This window comes from Microtus ochrogaster, chromosome 24, assembly GCF_000317375.1.
Source record: "Microtus ochrogaster isolate Prairie Vole_2 chromosome 24, MicOch1.0, whole genome shotgun sequence".
NCBI classification, from domain to species: domain Eukaryota; kingdom Metazoa; phylum Chordata; class Mammalia; order Rodentia; family Cricetidae; genus Microtus; species Microtus ochrogaster.
Window position 1 is genome coordinate 27,525,211 of NC_022024.1, and position 15,789 is coordinate 27,540,999.

General features: G+C 42.9%; 2 protein-coding genes across 3 annotated transcripts in view; one reads left to right on the forward strand and one right to left on the reverse strand.

Moving 5' to 3' along the window:
- Nucleotides 1–11,741, forward strand: part of Plxnc1 (plexin C1) — a 149,656-nt gene extending 137,915 nt beyond the window's left edge. Inside the window, exons 24-31 of one of the 2 annotated variants that reach the window (XM_005358143.2) lie at nt 1,416–1,470; nt 3,488–3,519; nt 3,610–3,717; nt 4,720–4,883; nt 6,358–6,505; nt 8,002–8,142; nt 8,229–8,303; nt 9,345–11,741. In XM_005358143.2, the coding sequence (XP_005358200.1) occupies nt 1,416–1,470; nt 3,488–3,519; nt 3,610–3,717; nt 4,720–4,883; nt 6,358–6,505; nt 8,002–8,142; nt 8,229–8,303; nt 9,345–9,449 (828 nt within the window). In that variant the 3' untranslated portion in view covers nt 9,450–11,741. The other variant, XM_026784439.1, reaches the window with a different exon arrangement.
- Nucleotides 11,742–12,344: 603 nt separating this feature from the next.
- Nucleotides 12,345–15,789, reverse strand: part of Cep83 (centrosomal protein 83) — a 107,638-nt gene continuing 104,193 nt past the window's right edge. The window contains exons 15-16 of the mRNA XM_005358145.3: nt 13,951–14,140; nt 12,345–12,952 (exon numbers count right to left, since the gene is read on the reverse strand). Coding sequence (XP_005358202.1) covers nt 12,848–12,952; nt 13,951–14,140 — 295 coding nt within the window. The 3' untranslated portion in view covers nt 12,345–12,847. The remainder of the gene's footprint in view (nt 12,953–13,950; nt 14,141–15,789) is intronic.

Genomic DNA, 15,789 nt, shown 5'->3' on the forward strand with positions numbered 1-15,789 from the left:
TAGAACTCACCACGTAGACCAGGCTGGCCTCACAGATTTCTGACCCCCTCTGCCTCCAGAGTTCTGGGATTAGAGGCATGTGCCACTGTGGCTGACTTGTAGGGCATTTTCTTGACTGATGATTTATGCGGAAGGGCCCAGCTCACTGTGAGTGGTGCCAGTCCTAGGCTGGGGTTCCTGGGCTCTGTAAGGAAGCAGGAGGAGCGAACTGTGGGGAGCTAGGCAGTAGGCAGCACCCCTTCACGATCTCTTCGGTTCTTGCCTCAGGTTCCCTGGATGATAAACTGTGAGCACAAAGAGCCCTTCCTTCCCCAGCTGTTGTAGGTCATGGTGTCCACCACAGCAGCAGAAGCCCCAAGACAGCGGTGTATGCGGGGCATTGGAGGGTTTTGTTAAAAGCATGTGCAAGTTCTCTAATTACCCGAAAGGGAGCAATCATAGCGTGCCCAGAGAGGGTGACCTGGCAGGCGCACGGTGTCTGGGCACAGATCAAGGCACAAAAGCCCCTTCTGGCCTTCCTAACCACTTCTTGTCTAATACCTGACACCAGTCAAACCCTACAGTATGGTTTCTTTTATGTTGGCCTCTGTCCCAACAGACTGTGCAATTCACCCATGGCGTGTGACAGTAGTTTGCTCATTTTCAGTATTTTTGTAACTCTGTGCTGCTGAGGACCGCCCTCGACATGGCAACTGTTGTACCATCGGGTACAGCTGCAGACACCAGCTTTGAGGAAGTCTGTCTCAACGTTTCTTCTTTTCCTATACCATCTTAGCCAATTCAGATGCTGTGACAGAATACATCCCTTGGGCGTTTCTCACAGCTCTGGTCCAGAGAAGCCAAGCAAGGCCATGCACCACTAGACACAATGCTAGTGGTCAAAGCCCCTTCCTGGTGCACAGGGCTGTCATCGCACTGTGTCCTTATGAGCTGGTGGAGGGGAGAGGGGGCAGATTCTGTCTTCTCAGGGGGCATTAATCCCATGTCTGAGGGCTTCTCTCTATGGGAGACGAGGGCCCCACCTCCTCAGACAACCATATTAAGATGATTCAGCAAATATATTTGGAGGGTACACAAGCATTCAATTGATAACAAGCAGAAACCTGAGTGTGTGTATGTGTGGTAATCCAGGCCTCTTCTGATCAGGTAGACAGACAACTGGCCAAAGATGGCTTATTCCTTCCTCTGCCAGAAGCAGCTCCCATCCCATCTAGGTCACATGTACTCACCTGGGTGCTTACTTCACAGGACTATGAATCCCTTGAAGTCAGTGTTCTGCTGGTCACCTGGCTACCCTAGCCTGCACACAGTGCCCAAGATGGAGTGGTCCTTGATAAATGTTTAATAATTGAGAGGACGTAAGTTGAGAAATCCGTTACATTTGAAAAGTCCTATTTTTTAATCTCTGCTTTCAGATATCAAATGGATCCACTATAAAAGTCTTTAAGAAGATAGCAAACTTCACTTCAGGTAAGCAATACAACATTGTTACCCTTCTGCTCTCACCACGGTTTACAAAGTATGCTTTTTCGCTTCTCTTAGACATACTGTCAGAGGTATGATTGAGTTGTTGCTATGTAATTCTCTGGAAGCTGAGGGGGAAACGCTGTTCCAGTCTGTTCCTAGCTCTAAGAACATGTATTCTGCAAGAAGAAAGGAAATTGTAACCATGTAGGTACAGAAGCCCCAGCACAAAGGAAATTGCTGTCTCCTCGCAGCTCTGAACATGGGGTAGTCTCAGCCCTCATAGCTCTTTTCCAAGTCCAGTAGGATGGGCACCAACAGAAGAGGCCACTCTGCAGCTGACCGGGAAGCTTGCAGATAAGCACACTGCCCTGGACAGGCTGAGCAAGCAAGACAGTCCCTGCAGAATCTCTAAGATAGCAGTGTGCTAGCATTGCAGACTTCCCAGACAGCCAAGGCAGGAGGAATTTTACAGGAAAAAAAAGAGTCAGCAAGCTAGTCTTCTGTCTTCCTGGCAGCTGTGGGACAGGAAAACACTGATAATGCCTTGAGAAAATCCACTGGTCCTGTTTGGGGTTTGTCTTTAACCCTAGAACAGGGGCCTTAGCCTCTCCCCGGCTGTGACCCCTGAGCCTATAGGTGACTTTAGTCCCAGCATCTAGTCTGTGGAACCACATCCCTTTGGCAGTTCCCCCTTCCATCACTACACTGAGCTATACAAAGCCACCCTGCAGAACAGCTGTCACCGTGGCACGAGGAAAGTGGCATCATTAAGACCCAAAGATTGAGCCTTTAGAAAAGCCTGCTGTGGGGACGATCTCAGGCTTGATTTCCTCGTGGAACCCAAGTGTGCTCCCTTCCTATCCACTGGGGCTGAGAACCACCAATTTGATTTCTGTCCTACTGATACTTAACCCCTTGCCCCTCTGGGAATCCCAGCCCTAGATAGCCCAACTAAGACTGGATGAGTTTCTTGGAGGTGGTGGTGTGCACCTATAATCCCAGCACTTGCAAGGCAGAAGCAGGTGGGTCTTTGAGTTTCAGGACAACCAGGACTACACAGAGAAACTCTGTCTTGGATGAGTTCACGGTGCTGAATTCGATAAAGCCTACTGCTACTGATTTCCCAAGCATTTAGCACTGTTCTCCAGAGGGGTTCCCTCTCTACCCTAAGCTCTAACCACACAAAATTCCTTCATGGAATTCTGACTCCCTCAACATCCAGCACCAAATCTACCAACCTACTGTATCTATCTGCTCATTTCCTCCTCCCTCTCCTTCAAGGACAACCTGTCACCTGTGCCTTATGGCCACCAGACCATTCCAACACCACAGAAGACTTCTCTTATAAACTAGCCTATGGTTGATTTCCAATGGACAATTTTCCCTTCCTCTTAAAGGATTTAATTTTAGGACAATTTTTAGATGCTACTAAATTAGATGCTAACCCCATTCATCTGTTTCCCCCTCCATTTTCTTCTCTTCCTCCCAAACATCCCCTTGCTTACTGCTACTCTCGGTCTGCTTGCTTTCTGAGCTGGACATTGTCCATCTTAGAGGGGCCCACCTTCCTTCCCACTTTGGAGCCCCCCCCCCTCATTTACCTGCTAATTACTTACTTAGGTTCATCTGTAATAGGCTGTCTTCAAAGAAATCCAGATTCAGATCGGCACATTTTTACATGGCTCTTCCTTGTTGAAATTAGTTAATTGGGCAATTAGTAGCAGAACAAGGCTGGTTTAATCCTAGCTGCAAGTCTGGCACACAGAGGTGCTCCAGGTCTCTCTGTTGAGTGACAGGCTGGAACCCCTCCTCCCTGTCCCCATTAAGTGTCTAGTCAGCCCCCTAGGCCCCTTTCACACTGTCCAGATACAGCAGAGGAAACAAAGTAGCAGTGAAGAGCCCGCAGGATAATACAAGAGCTGTTGTTGGCTTTGGAACACAAGCTGGGCTTTTGTGGAGGCCAATTAGTCCGTGGTTGTTTTTTAATGGGCTTTTTTCTCTCCTTTTCTCTGGTGTTCAGATGTGGAATATTCAGATGACCACTGCCATTTGGTGAGTTCTGGCCGCCTTGTGCTGCCCACCAAACTGCCTGCCTTTTGTACCATGCAGCTTCTTCACGTAACACTTCTACGGTCTTTTTAGATTTTACCAGATTCAGAAGCATTTCAAGTCGTGCAAGGAAAGAGACATCGAGGCAAACACAAGTTCAAAGTAAAAGAAATGTATCTGACAAAGCTGCTGTCAACCAAGGTACACTTTCTGGTCTAGGATGGCTTTCATGGCTGCCTTGGGGGTATATGATGTGTTCAACTTAATTTCCGCTCACGTGTGAAAATGTTACAAATCCCTTGTGCCCTCTAGCAAAGCAAAATGAAAGTTTAAATCGTAGACACATCCTGTACCCCCATTCAATTTTTATAAACTGGAAAGAGCACTTTCCAAATTTCTACTGCAGTGTCTCCAATCAGGGCGTTCACTATTGTTCCTGCTCCTTTACCCACCTTCCATTATTATTGTTTGCGTTGACAGCGTAATTATTCCTTTTTGTTTACTTGTTTTTATAGATGAGCAATAAAACTCCTTTGAGTTGCAAATAAAATGAGGGGGAATCTGTGAGACTAGCCTAGTAAATCTTACTTTCTTCTGAAATTCAAGAATTCTGTTCACTTACAAACGTGTATTAGATGGGAAAGCCAGTGGAATACCAAGTCAGGAGCAAATCTTACTGCAGCTAGTTTTTAGCAGTTAACGGAAGGCTCTGGATTTCTGCTCCACCATCCTAATTGTCACTGTCCCCCTAGCCTTGTAAAACTTTGCTGGGCAAGCTTCTTCAGCACATCTGCTTAGACATCTGTGTGGTTGGTAGAGGAATACCCATAGCTCTTGATTTTTCGTCTTTCCCATGGAGCTCTGCCTTCGTTTTTTTGATAAAATCATCGACTGCTTTGGGAAGTCCACAGTTAAACCCTGAGATGGAAATGCATGCAATAGGAAGACAATCTAGCCGCAGAGCATCCGTGGCTTGTCTATACACAGTCCTAGACCTGGCACTATAAGTTTATGCACTAAATCTAAACATGGACACAGACTTTCTGGACCCTTATCCCACCCAGCCCATGTTGGCCTCATCTGGCAATTTCAGGATTTTTTTTCCTCTGGTTGGCACATCACTTCCTCTTGAACTTGGAGCTGGCTTTCCCAATAGGGTTTCAAAGCTGGCACCAGGAACCTCTGTTCCATTCTGTCTTCCAGGTGGCGATCCACTCTGTGCTTGAGAAACTCTTCAGGAGCATCTGGAGTCTGCCCAACAGCAGGGCCCCGTTTGCTATAAAATACTTCTTTGACTTTTTGGATGCCCAAGCTGAAAACAAAAAAATCACAGATCCTGATGTTGTACATATTTGGAAAACAAACAGGTGGGAATGTAGGTGATTACTGTTTCCCAGAACCTAGGCAGAATGTTAAATATATAGTTCCTGTATCAGAATTTCAAGGTTTGAATTCTACTCTAAAGGACAAAATAACAAAAGTCTGTTATCTTTAATTCATGAAAAATTTATCTATAATGTTAGACTAGCAAAGAACGAGAAATTAGTATTTTACGGTTTATTTTTATTAGAGAAACTATTATTGTGCCTACAATAATTGCTTTATAACTTTCAAGGTGTGTGTCTCTTTAGATTCCACATGGAAGTTCACACTTTTGCCATTTTCTTGAGAATTATCCAAGGCTTTTGAGGTCATTTATTTTAGCATTTTACCTTAAGGAGCAGTGTTTCCACATTTATGCTAACACTGCCTCAGAAGAGGAGTATAGCCTATTGCCTCTATTTGAAATGCTCTGCCCCTCGGCTGAGGGAGACCGGTCATGAGGCATTAGAACGTGGAGCTTATACCCTCCACAGGCTAGCAAGGAGTAAAGTGAAGCTGGGAAGCTCTTGGTCAGTCCTCTCCCTTTGGTCTGGGTTTATGTCCTCAGTTCTAGCCTCATATTCCACAAGCCCTGCTACTCCCACACACAGCATGGGTGCTACCACCAGCCACAAGTGACAGAGCCATTGAGTTGCAGCAGAGATGCAGGGAGGACTTTGAATACTTCGTTATATTCTAATAGTTATTTACCTGCCTACACTGTGAATATTGTCAGGCACTGTGGTAGTACAGGAATGGAAGAAACACACCCGTGTCCTCACAAAATTTGCATTCTAATGGGTAGAGAGAGACAGGGAATGGGACGGATCCACTGATGTGCACAATGGAAAAAGTGGGAAGAGGGTCTACCCTGTCCTCATTCCCTTACCAAGGCTTCAGAAGGGTTTGCACCCTTTTAGATGAGGAAATGGTATAACTAGGAGAGCACTGAGAAGACGTGGAAGTGTGATCTTGCCTGGTTTGAGTGAAAGACAGCAAAGGGCCCAGGCGAGATGGAATACACAGAAAAGCGGTGGGAGAGGAGACTCGGATGGAGACACAGGCAGTTAGAGAGGAGTGACAAGACCCGATTCTGTGTTAAGAGGATAAGGACCTGCGGACAAATAACCCAGGTGGGATGTCAGTGGCTTAGACCAGATTGCCACATTGAGAGGGGCTGGAAGAGAGAGGTCAGGCACAATGGATTTGAGTGAGAAGTTCTCGTTGGTGCCAACATCTCCTATGACCCAGATTTGGAGGAAGTTCTTGTGCAGGGCCATTTTCCGACTTGTCTAGTCTGCCCTCATTCACTGCTGGAGTAACCCTTCCTGGTGCTCAGTGATGTTGCCAGCTGCTGCTTGTTAGTTTGGCTAAGCAGGTTTACATACTTCAATAACACACTCATTTACAAACTGGTGAGCAGACCACTGGCTATGTTAACAGTCCTGCCTGAGAAGAGATTGTTTTCCCTTCAAACAGCCTTCCTCTTCGCTTCTGGGTAAACATCCTGAAGAACCCTCAGTTTGTCTTTGACATTAAGAAGACTCCACATATAGACAGCTGTTTGTCAGTGATTGCCCAGGCTTTCATGGATGCCTTTTCTCTCACAGAACAGCAACTGGGGAAGGTAAGGCCCAGCTTTGCTTTCTGATACATACTCCTGAAAAGCATTTCCGGTGACTGATGCTTCAACCACTTCTTCCCATCTTATTCCTCCCATCTCTTCAGGCCCGCCCCCTACTGGACAGCAATTGCCGCCTAACCCCTACCTGTGGCCCTGCTGCCCACCTGCCCCCTAAGCTCTTCCTTTTCACTATCTTGGTGCCTTTCTTCCTACAGCTGGCATCTATGTTATGCTACCAGGCCTTCCTGACTGGCCTCAGTTGTTAGTAAAATCCTGCTCATTCATCTGACAGTGTTTTCTCCCAGTTTCTTGCTGTGCATGAAGAACTGGAGGAAACTCAGATCTGGTTGACTGTGTCTATGAACTTCCCCAGGGTATCTCCTACTTAGAATGCGTGTGCCATAGTAAACGTAGCCTTTAAAACCATCACTTCCTCAGCTCTTCATATAGTTCAGTTAATCCTTCAGTTACTATGATTCCCGTTCTGTATGCGAGGAATTCGAGGTGCAGAGAGGTCACAGGTCTTGTAATCACAAAGTAACACAATTATGAGCTCTCATCTGTCCACCTACCGTCCTGCCCTGGCGTCTGCCAGTGATTCTTCACATCACACTGAGGCTGTGGATTCTCTATCCAACAATGCTGTAAGCATCTGAAAGGCTGATGACAGTCACCTCCATCTTTGTACCTTTGGTGTCTATGAATGACACTTGGGTAAATAAATGCCTATTGAGTGGATGGTCATGAAACTGGCAGGATTCACTCAGAACCTGACGAGCACTTCTCAGTGTACGAAGCCTTCAGAACCAGTCACCAAGCCACGGATGCAGCCACTAGTCTCTGGAACATGTACTGACTGGGATATTAGTCCCATCATTAATTCAAATATCTTCACTGAGACTTTTTTACATTTTGTGAATAATGATTTCTCCACCTGGTTGTTTACATGGTAGCATCACTCACACTGCCCAGGAGCCTTTGCAGCTCAGTCACCGGTACTGCTGACCTGTGCTTCCTCAAGAACCTGGAAGATCTTTATAATCTAATGAGATAAGGAACAAGCTAGAAAATCTGCCACTGCCAATTACTTACCAGTTTTAGTTACATAAAGGGCTCAATCAGATCTACAATCAAGTCTTTTATACATGCCAAAATTCACTGGTGGGTGAGGATGAGAGCAATGTTTTAATTCAGGCTTTTTAACGACCATTAGTAATGAACTATGACTGAAATAAGCTCCATTGTTACCGTAACTCAAAATCATGCAAAAATAATAATTTTAGTTCTTTTATGAGAGGAAGGCTGAATATATTAGCATTTAATCTGCCTGAAAATAACAGTGACTCACCAGAGCTATCTAGATGGCAGTCAGTCACTCAGTCACCACTTACTGAGGCCTGCAGCCTTGTTAGCTGTGGAAGTCCAGTTACACTGAACCGCTACAAACCCTCCCCCGACCACGGCTTTTTATGTTTCTTGTGGCTGTTGTTGTTTTTCAGGAAGCACCAACTAATAAACTTCTTTATGCCAAGGATATACCAACCTACAAAGAGGAAGTAAAATCTTATTACAAAGCAATCAGGGATTTGCCTCCATTGTCATCTTTAGAAATGGAAGAATTCTTAACTCAGGAATCTAAGGTATTACTAAAAAAGCGGAAATAAGCTCATAATTTGGTTAGTTAAAAACATATATTTCAGAGCCTTTCAACAAGCCTTTCTTTTAGAAACATGAAAATGAATTTAATGAAGAAGTGGCCTTGACAGAAATCTACAAATACATCGTAAAGTATTTTGATGAGGTAAGATTTGATTTGCCCACAAGCCCATCACAAGTACTTGGCATAGTCCTCCATCCCAAATAGGCAGACAGGGATGACCCACCCAGACCCTGCACAGGCTGCCCCTTGTAGCCTGGCATGTGGTCCACCTTTAGATCCGCCTGGATTTGAATTCATGGGGTCTAATGCCACAATGACCCAAGTAAATTTTGATTAGTAGGTTATGGCCCTGTTAAATGGGGCCAGTTTATGTTTGAATGTGGTCGGCTAAAAATGAAAGCTAAGCCTGTAAGTCACCTATCTTCTGTCTTTCATGGTTATATGAAATCATGATATACTTTAAGCGACTCTCAATAAACAGTGTTCTCACTCAGGCTTTTTATGACCATTAGAAGGAACTACCATTCTCCTTTATGATTAATTCTCCTTAATCTAGATTCGTTGTTTCCAAATATATGTTAATTCCCCCTTCCCTGATTCCCCCCACTCAGTCATGCTGGGACAGGCTATCCATGTCACTGGTGAGAATAGCTCACCAAGTCCATTTGCTACTTGAAGATCAAGTGAAGAGCTAAGGTAGGGTAGAGGCAATGAGTTCCTTAAACATGATAATCATCCCTTGCCAAGGGTGAGAAGGGAAGCTCTGGGGAGGGGAGGGAAAGAGATGGAAGACTCCATCTCTGATCAGGATGCCCTTGCCTGCTGCACTTGAGGAATACTTGCCTGCATGCTGGCTGCCCAGAGATGCTTGCTGTGCTTGGAATGGCTGTGACGTAATGCATAAAGCAGGGCCTTGGAAGTCTGGCCCCATATTTGTAAGCAAATAGTTGGTATTTCTTGTGGGCTTCTATTTCCAGCCCAAGTGTTGTTGATCCTGTGATAATGACTTAGCGAAGCGAGTATGGAAATGATGGAAGAAAATGCTGGCATCTGTTTCATACAGATTTTTACCACTCATAGCATCAGGAATGGGGGGGAAAAACAAAAGAGCAAGCCCACCAGAATTGTGAATTGTAATGCTAAAACTCTAATATGTAAAATAACTCTTCTAATTGTCAACAGATTCTAAATAAACTAGAAAGAGAACGAGGGCTGGAAGAAGCTCAGAAACAACTCTTGCATGTAAAAGTCTTATTTGATGAAAAGAAGAAATGCAAGTGGATGTGAGCACCCTGGGGCCTGGCTTTATTTGACAAAGTTCTTCAGACAGCTTGGGAGCAAAATGGCTGCTTGAGCTACTCTTTGTCGTTAATTTCTTGTTTGCACATGGGTTCCACTTTGAGCACTGTCTTTTAAGAGACCAAGGCACATGCACAGCTTATAGAAAGCATATTAACCACTGTGCCTGTGGGTATACCGTGGGAACCTTTCTGTAAATAGAGCTGAAGTGGTTGTTGCAAACAGCCTCCTTGTTTACAGAGAATACAGGGCCAGTAAGCAAGTGTCAGTATTGTAACTACAGTCTCCACTTAAGCACAATGACACCTAAGTGGTTGTTGGAAAACTACAGCTATGTAGCACTTGTGACTACACCGCACGTCTGCATAGGAGAGGGGATACTAACAATGCTCAGAATGTGAACTGGGTCATTTGGAAACAAGGTGGGGGTGTCAGGGCAACCTGAGGGTCTGCAGCATTCACTTTCCCCAGTAGTTCTTGGAAAAGCTGAAGGCAAAATTTGGTAGTGTTGTACACTTAGCGTTCGTGAGTGTGTGTGTTTAAACCAAAAACTAACAGTGTTGCAACATTGTTGAAAGGGCTCGTGTTTTTCAGTGGTTGCCAGCTGCACTCATCAACTTCCTCCATCTCATCCAAGGAGCTCTAAAGCAAGGAGAGTGAGCAGGTTTCACTGAAATGCCACAGCATTTTTCCCAGACTCTGTCCTAATGTGTTTCCTTTTTATCTTTTCATGTATCTGGTAGTGGACATGTTGGGTATTGTGAGCAAAGAGTTCATGGCTTACTTCTGTTTGATCGGAACTGTCTGTGGGTGTATAAGTCACTCCTGTAATCTTACATTTCTATGCTAGTGTCTCCTTGCTTTAGATTTCTGGTGAACCCTGTGGTTATAAATACTTGTGTGTGAGTAAAATAAAAGATACATTTTACATTTCATCAAATTGTTGTTCACATTGGAGTATTATATATAAATATATATTTGAGGCCCAAGGCCTGGAAAATATTAGTACAACTTGCTATCTTAGTCTTACTATGTACTTTTTGAAAGTATTCCTTACAGGAGAAAGATTTAAAATACTCATTTATTCGTGCCTCTTTTTTTTTTTTTCAAAGAATTTCCTATAGTTATAATGTAGTCTTTTTTATTGCTGATTTTTTTATTCCCGAATTTTTGCTGCTCATGACCAATTTTAATACCACTGTGTTTTCCTTCTATTAAACAGAAGTAAAAAATATAATCTGAAAACTGTCTCACTTCCCTTGTGGCAGGCACCTTTTACCCTTGATGTTCCAAACCCCCCCTGTAGGAAGGAATTTTCTTTCAATCAGCAAATAAAACATTGAGCACACATTCCTTAAAACCAGCACTGTATGGACTATCTAGAACAAAATGGAATTTGTCTTGGTAAATGCAATCCTTTTTGCTCCGTAATATCAGATAAAGTGTAAGAGAGGTTAATATCTTATCGGTTCCTGTCCTGATCAGCACCTTCCCAGTTCTCTTTCTTGTGATCATTGTCTGTCCAAATGGACACATCTCAAAACTACTACCAAATACTTTATTTCTAAGTAGAAAGGTGAGGTCTGGCCCCCATTTAAAGCTGCTACAGTCTTCAAAGAGGTGAAGGCTTTCACAAGAAAAGTTGGAGGAGAGTTGAGAGCCAAGGGTAGGAGAATTGCCCAACAGACTTTCCCTTCTCTGGGGAACAGACAACTCAAAGGTTTAGCCACAGCTTTAGCGAAGTCGTATTAAATGCTACACAAGGGTGTCCCTGTCCAGCTCTATGACACGGGTCCGGTGTGGAGTGAGGATCTTTGGGCAAATCACTTACCTCTTTGTGCCTCTGTAATTTCTGTATAGTATTTCTAACCTACCTCACTGAGGTGGGATGAAGATTCACTCATGTGTGTAATGTGTTTGTCAATCCTCCAGTGAAAAGCACTATCTAGATCACCATTTGGATCACAGTAGCCGAGTGCAGAGAATGTCCAAATTAGATGTGTGCTGAAGACAATCAGTCACTGGTCTATAGTAAACAGCAACTAAAGAAACAAATGACAAACAGTATCTATTTTCAAGTTTCTTTGCATATTTTTGGTGCAAAACAATTAATTTATAAACTTTTTTTCTAACACTAGTGTCTAAAGCAGCATCTAAAAATGACTTCTGTTACTTTTTCTGTATTAGGGTTTAAAGTCTATTTCTTACTGTATACCCTGACTGAAGCTGTTCTTGAAGATGAATGTTTTAAATGTCTATATCCAAAAATAAACATTTTGATGTAACAACTGTGGGCTGTTTGTCTTTTCTAGTTCTAATGGTTTCATAAAAATTACTTTTCAGGAACAAGATATCATTGTACATTCCACATAAATAAGCAACTCCATTAAGCAAACCTGGCTCCTTGCTAAATGATGCAAACCTGGCTCCTTGCTAAATGATGCCAAGAGCTGCTTGATTATGTTCTTGTCTTCAATGATCAACTGGGACTTTTGATTGCAGAGACTTCGAATAATGATAAATCCACATATGTTTGGCAAACTTAAGCTGAACTTTGCTTTGCCGACTTGAAATTATTCCAGCAGAATTCCTCTAAAACATGCTCCAGAAACAAGTTTCCAATGGGTGAACAGTGAAAGTTGAAGTAAATAAAAGATAATTATTTGGTTAGGTCCTAGACAGTGAGAAACAGAACTAAATACCAGATCATGTAAGATCATCAGGAACTCTCTGTAGAAACAGCTGCAGGACTCAATTTTCTAAAACTTCCAACTAACCAAAGAAAAAGGAAGTGAAATTATCACTATATGATCAGTGAAATTAAACACAAAAACAGCATAGATAGAAAAATATTTATTAAGTTATTTAATAAATTAAGTGCACAGCTTTTAGAAAAGGTAAAGATTTCTATAATGGATATATATTTAGAAACTTTTAAGTGATATTTATACTTTCAAATGGCCATCTTTTCCCAAAACTTTTGTTTTATAATTATTGTATACAATAGAGGAGATGTTTACTGATCTTGTTATTACCATCTCAGAGATAAAGAAAAAGGAATTCAAGATTACATTTTCAAGCAAAATACCAGAAAAAATTCAACAAAATAATAATAGTACTATTATTTCATATTACTATGAAAACTTGATTCCTTAGTTAGTTCCTCCTATCTTTTGTAGTGTCAATACATGTTCTACAGATCTAAAACTTGGAACACTTCACTTTGGTTACCATGATCCTAAAGTCCCGGACCCATTTAGTGCAGCATGTGGCTAGTACCTTTCCTTGAGGCAGGTCGTGGGTTTGGCAAACAGTAATAAAGCACCGCAATGCCACAGGTTAGACGTCACGCTTTATTGAGGTCTGGCTTTGCCTTTCTTCCAGCATCATTCCCCAGGAGACCCGAGCTCCTCTAGCTGTTTCCTTTGTGTCGTTTCTAGTTCTTCCAGTCTTTTGCGAAGTAGAGAAAGTTCTCTTTGATGCTGTTCTTCCTTAAAAATGACACATAACAGAAATCTAGAAAAACTAGGAAAGTCCCTGCCTTCTGCCTCTCTCACAGAGGCCTCCAACAATGTGGCTGAGATATGATGTCCATTTTAGCAGTCGAAAAACAGAGTAGCAAGGGTGAAACCATTAACTAGTCCCCTTCTCTCCTACCTCAGGCTATTCCTCCGTAGGAGTAAATGAAACAATGCTCCCGGCAGGGCACAGGTCTACACAGACGGCAGATCTCACACAAGACAGGAAACGGTGCGGTAATTTATTAAAAGCAGCACCTGGTATAAGACTCAATATAGTAACTACAATCTTAGGCCTATGCTGTAAAACACAGTTCCTTAAAGTCCAGTCAGATCTCGGAGCCTAGGCTCTGTAATCAGGCAGATCTAGGTTTTAAAAAGCCTGTCATTTCCGCTAGGACCTCTGCAAGTCACATCACTCTCAGTTTCTTCACCTATGAGTTGGAATAAAAATGGTGCCTTCCCTCAAAGCATTTACCACTAGTATTAAAATATTTTATGGAAAATGCAGTGTGTTGCAAGTTCTTGATAGTTACTTATTTTTTTTATTTTTTTATTTTTTGATTTTCGAGACAGGGTTTCTCCGTAGCTTTTTGGTTCCTGTCCTGGAACTAGCTCTTATACTCCAGGCTGGCCTCGAACTCAGAGATCAGCCTGCCTCTGCCTCCCGAGTGCTGGGATTAAAGGCGTGCACCACCACAGCCCGGCTTGATAGTTATTTATAATTAATCTACAAAATCTAGGCTACTCACAGACCCACCAACCATGCTATTTGTCTATAGCCAAAATGAGAACTTACTGCCAGAACCATCCCTGAAGGACAGAGAACATTTCAATTTACTCAGATTTCTACAGTAAATGAAAAAGAAGAAGGTAAAACTCTTCATGTCAAATGAATCTGAACTCTAAATCGGTAAAACAAAAGAAAAAGCCCTCTAGAAATGTTTGTGTCTTTTCTAAAGTGCTCCTACCTGCACATGAGGAGGGAAGGAGAGCTCGAGTCCAGGTACTCTAGCCGATGGCTGAAAGCTAGCAGGATGGAGCGATGCTGTTGGAGGCAGGTCAGGAACCAAGATCAGACTCCGAAACTCATTGTGTCTTCTCTGTATGTCCTTCAGTCGCTTCTGAAGCCTTGTATACTCTTCAAACGGAACATTTTGCCTTAAAGAGAAAAAGCATTTCTGTTCTTTAATAGTTACACCCTAATGAAGCTCAGAATATAAGTTTTAGTTGGGAGAAAGACTCCCAACTAAAGTTATAACATCCATCTATCTAAAAAAAAATCTATATTGGAAAGATAAACAGAAAAATGATCTTTTTATTGTATCACACTATACCCCTGTAGCTAGAACTGGTATAGAATTCGCTTTGCAGCCCAGGGTGGCTTTACAACTCAAGTGCTAGGATTATAGGTGTGCCGCCACACCCAGTGAATTAATACGTATACACACACACACACACATGTGTGTGTGTGTGTGTGTGTGTGTGTGTATTGCTTTTAAGACAGATTCTTGCTGTGTAGCTCTGATTGGCCTGGAACTCCCTATGCAGATCAGGCTGGTCTCAATTTCACAAAGACCTTCTTGTCTCTATCTCCAGAGTGCTGAAACTAAAAGCAGGTGCCACCACGCTTGCTCCTATATATTAACAATAGATAATTATTAGCACTGTAAGCTATTAACTCATTATAGCTTTATTTGTTAATTAATCAAAGATTAAAAATACTTTGGGAAAAATGTCGGCACTTTTATTTTCACTTCTACTATCATTCCCCTTCTATGAATCCTTGAAAATAGAAGTCCAAACTACAAAAATAAAAAATTGGATTCAACCTTATGAAACTCATTTTTACATGAAATATAGTCAAATATAAAATCATAGTTCTTTATATTTGAATTAAACCTAATTTTGAATGTAAATGGATACCGATACATTAACAATATAGTATTTGGCCTCTGGTTCCCTGGTGCATCACTCCAAAGACTCCAGGACTCTCAGGAGTGAAGGGCACTCTTGTACAGTGATGAGGTGAGTCCTGGGCAGGGACCGTACATAGCTTCAGGAAGGAGCAGGCCACCAGAAAGAATCAGATATGATTACGAGATGACAACTTTTGGTCCCACTATACCTGCACCTCTGGAAAGGGAGAGGAACTAAACTCAGTTGCTCAGTGACGGATAATGTGGTCAACTGATGGGATAGGGCTGTCATAAAACCCAATAATGAAAACCCAATTGATAATGTGATTAATCAATGGGATAGGGCTGTCATAAAACCCAAAAGAAGGGCTGGGGCAAGGGTGGCTCTGCAAACATGAGAACCTGAGTCAGGATCCACAGTGCCCAGGTCAAACAGTCCAGCAGAACCAGAATCGGGGAGCTCTAGGTTCAGGGGGAGTCTGTCTTAGAAGAATGACTGAGGAGAACGTCTTACATTGATCCACCCCACCACCACACACACGCACATATGAGGGAAAAACAAAGAGACAGAGTTTAGGAAACTCTAGGTTTTCCAAATACATGGAGACCAGAAGGTGGTGTGCAGGCCATGAACACCCACGGCACCCATACTTTTTCTTTTAACTCTCTTCCAGCTGGCTGCTCATCTGTGTCCTTCACAGATTCTTTAAAATAATCGGACTCAAGTATTTTCCTCAGTTCTGTGAGCAACTAGCAATCAATAGATCTGAAGTGGAGGGTCACTGGAAGCCCAATTTACAGCCTGTCAATCAGACATGACCTGGGCTTTATGACTGCCATCTAAAGTGGAAGAGTCGTGTAGGACTCACCCTCATGCTGGGTCAGAGTCTG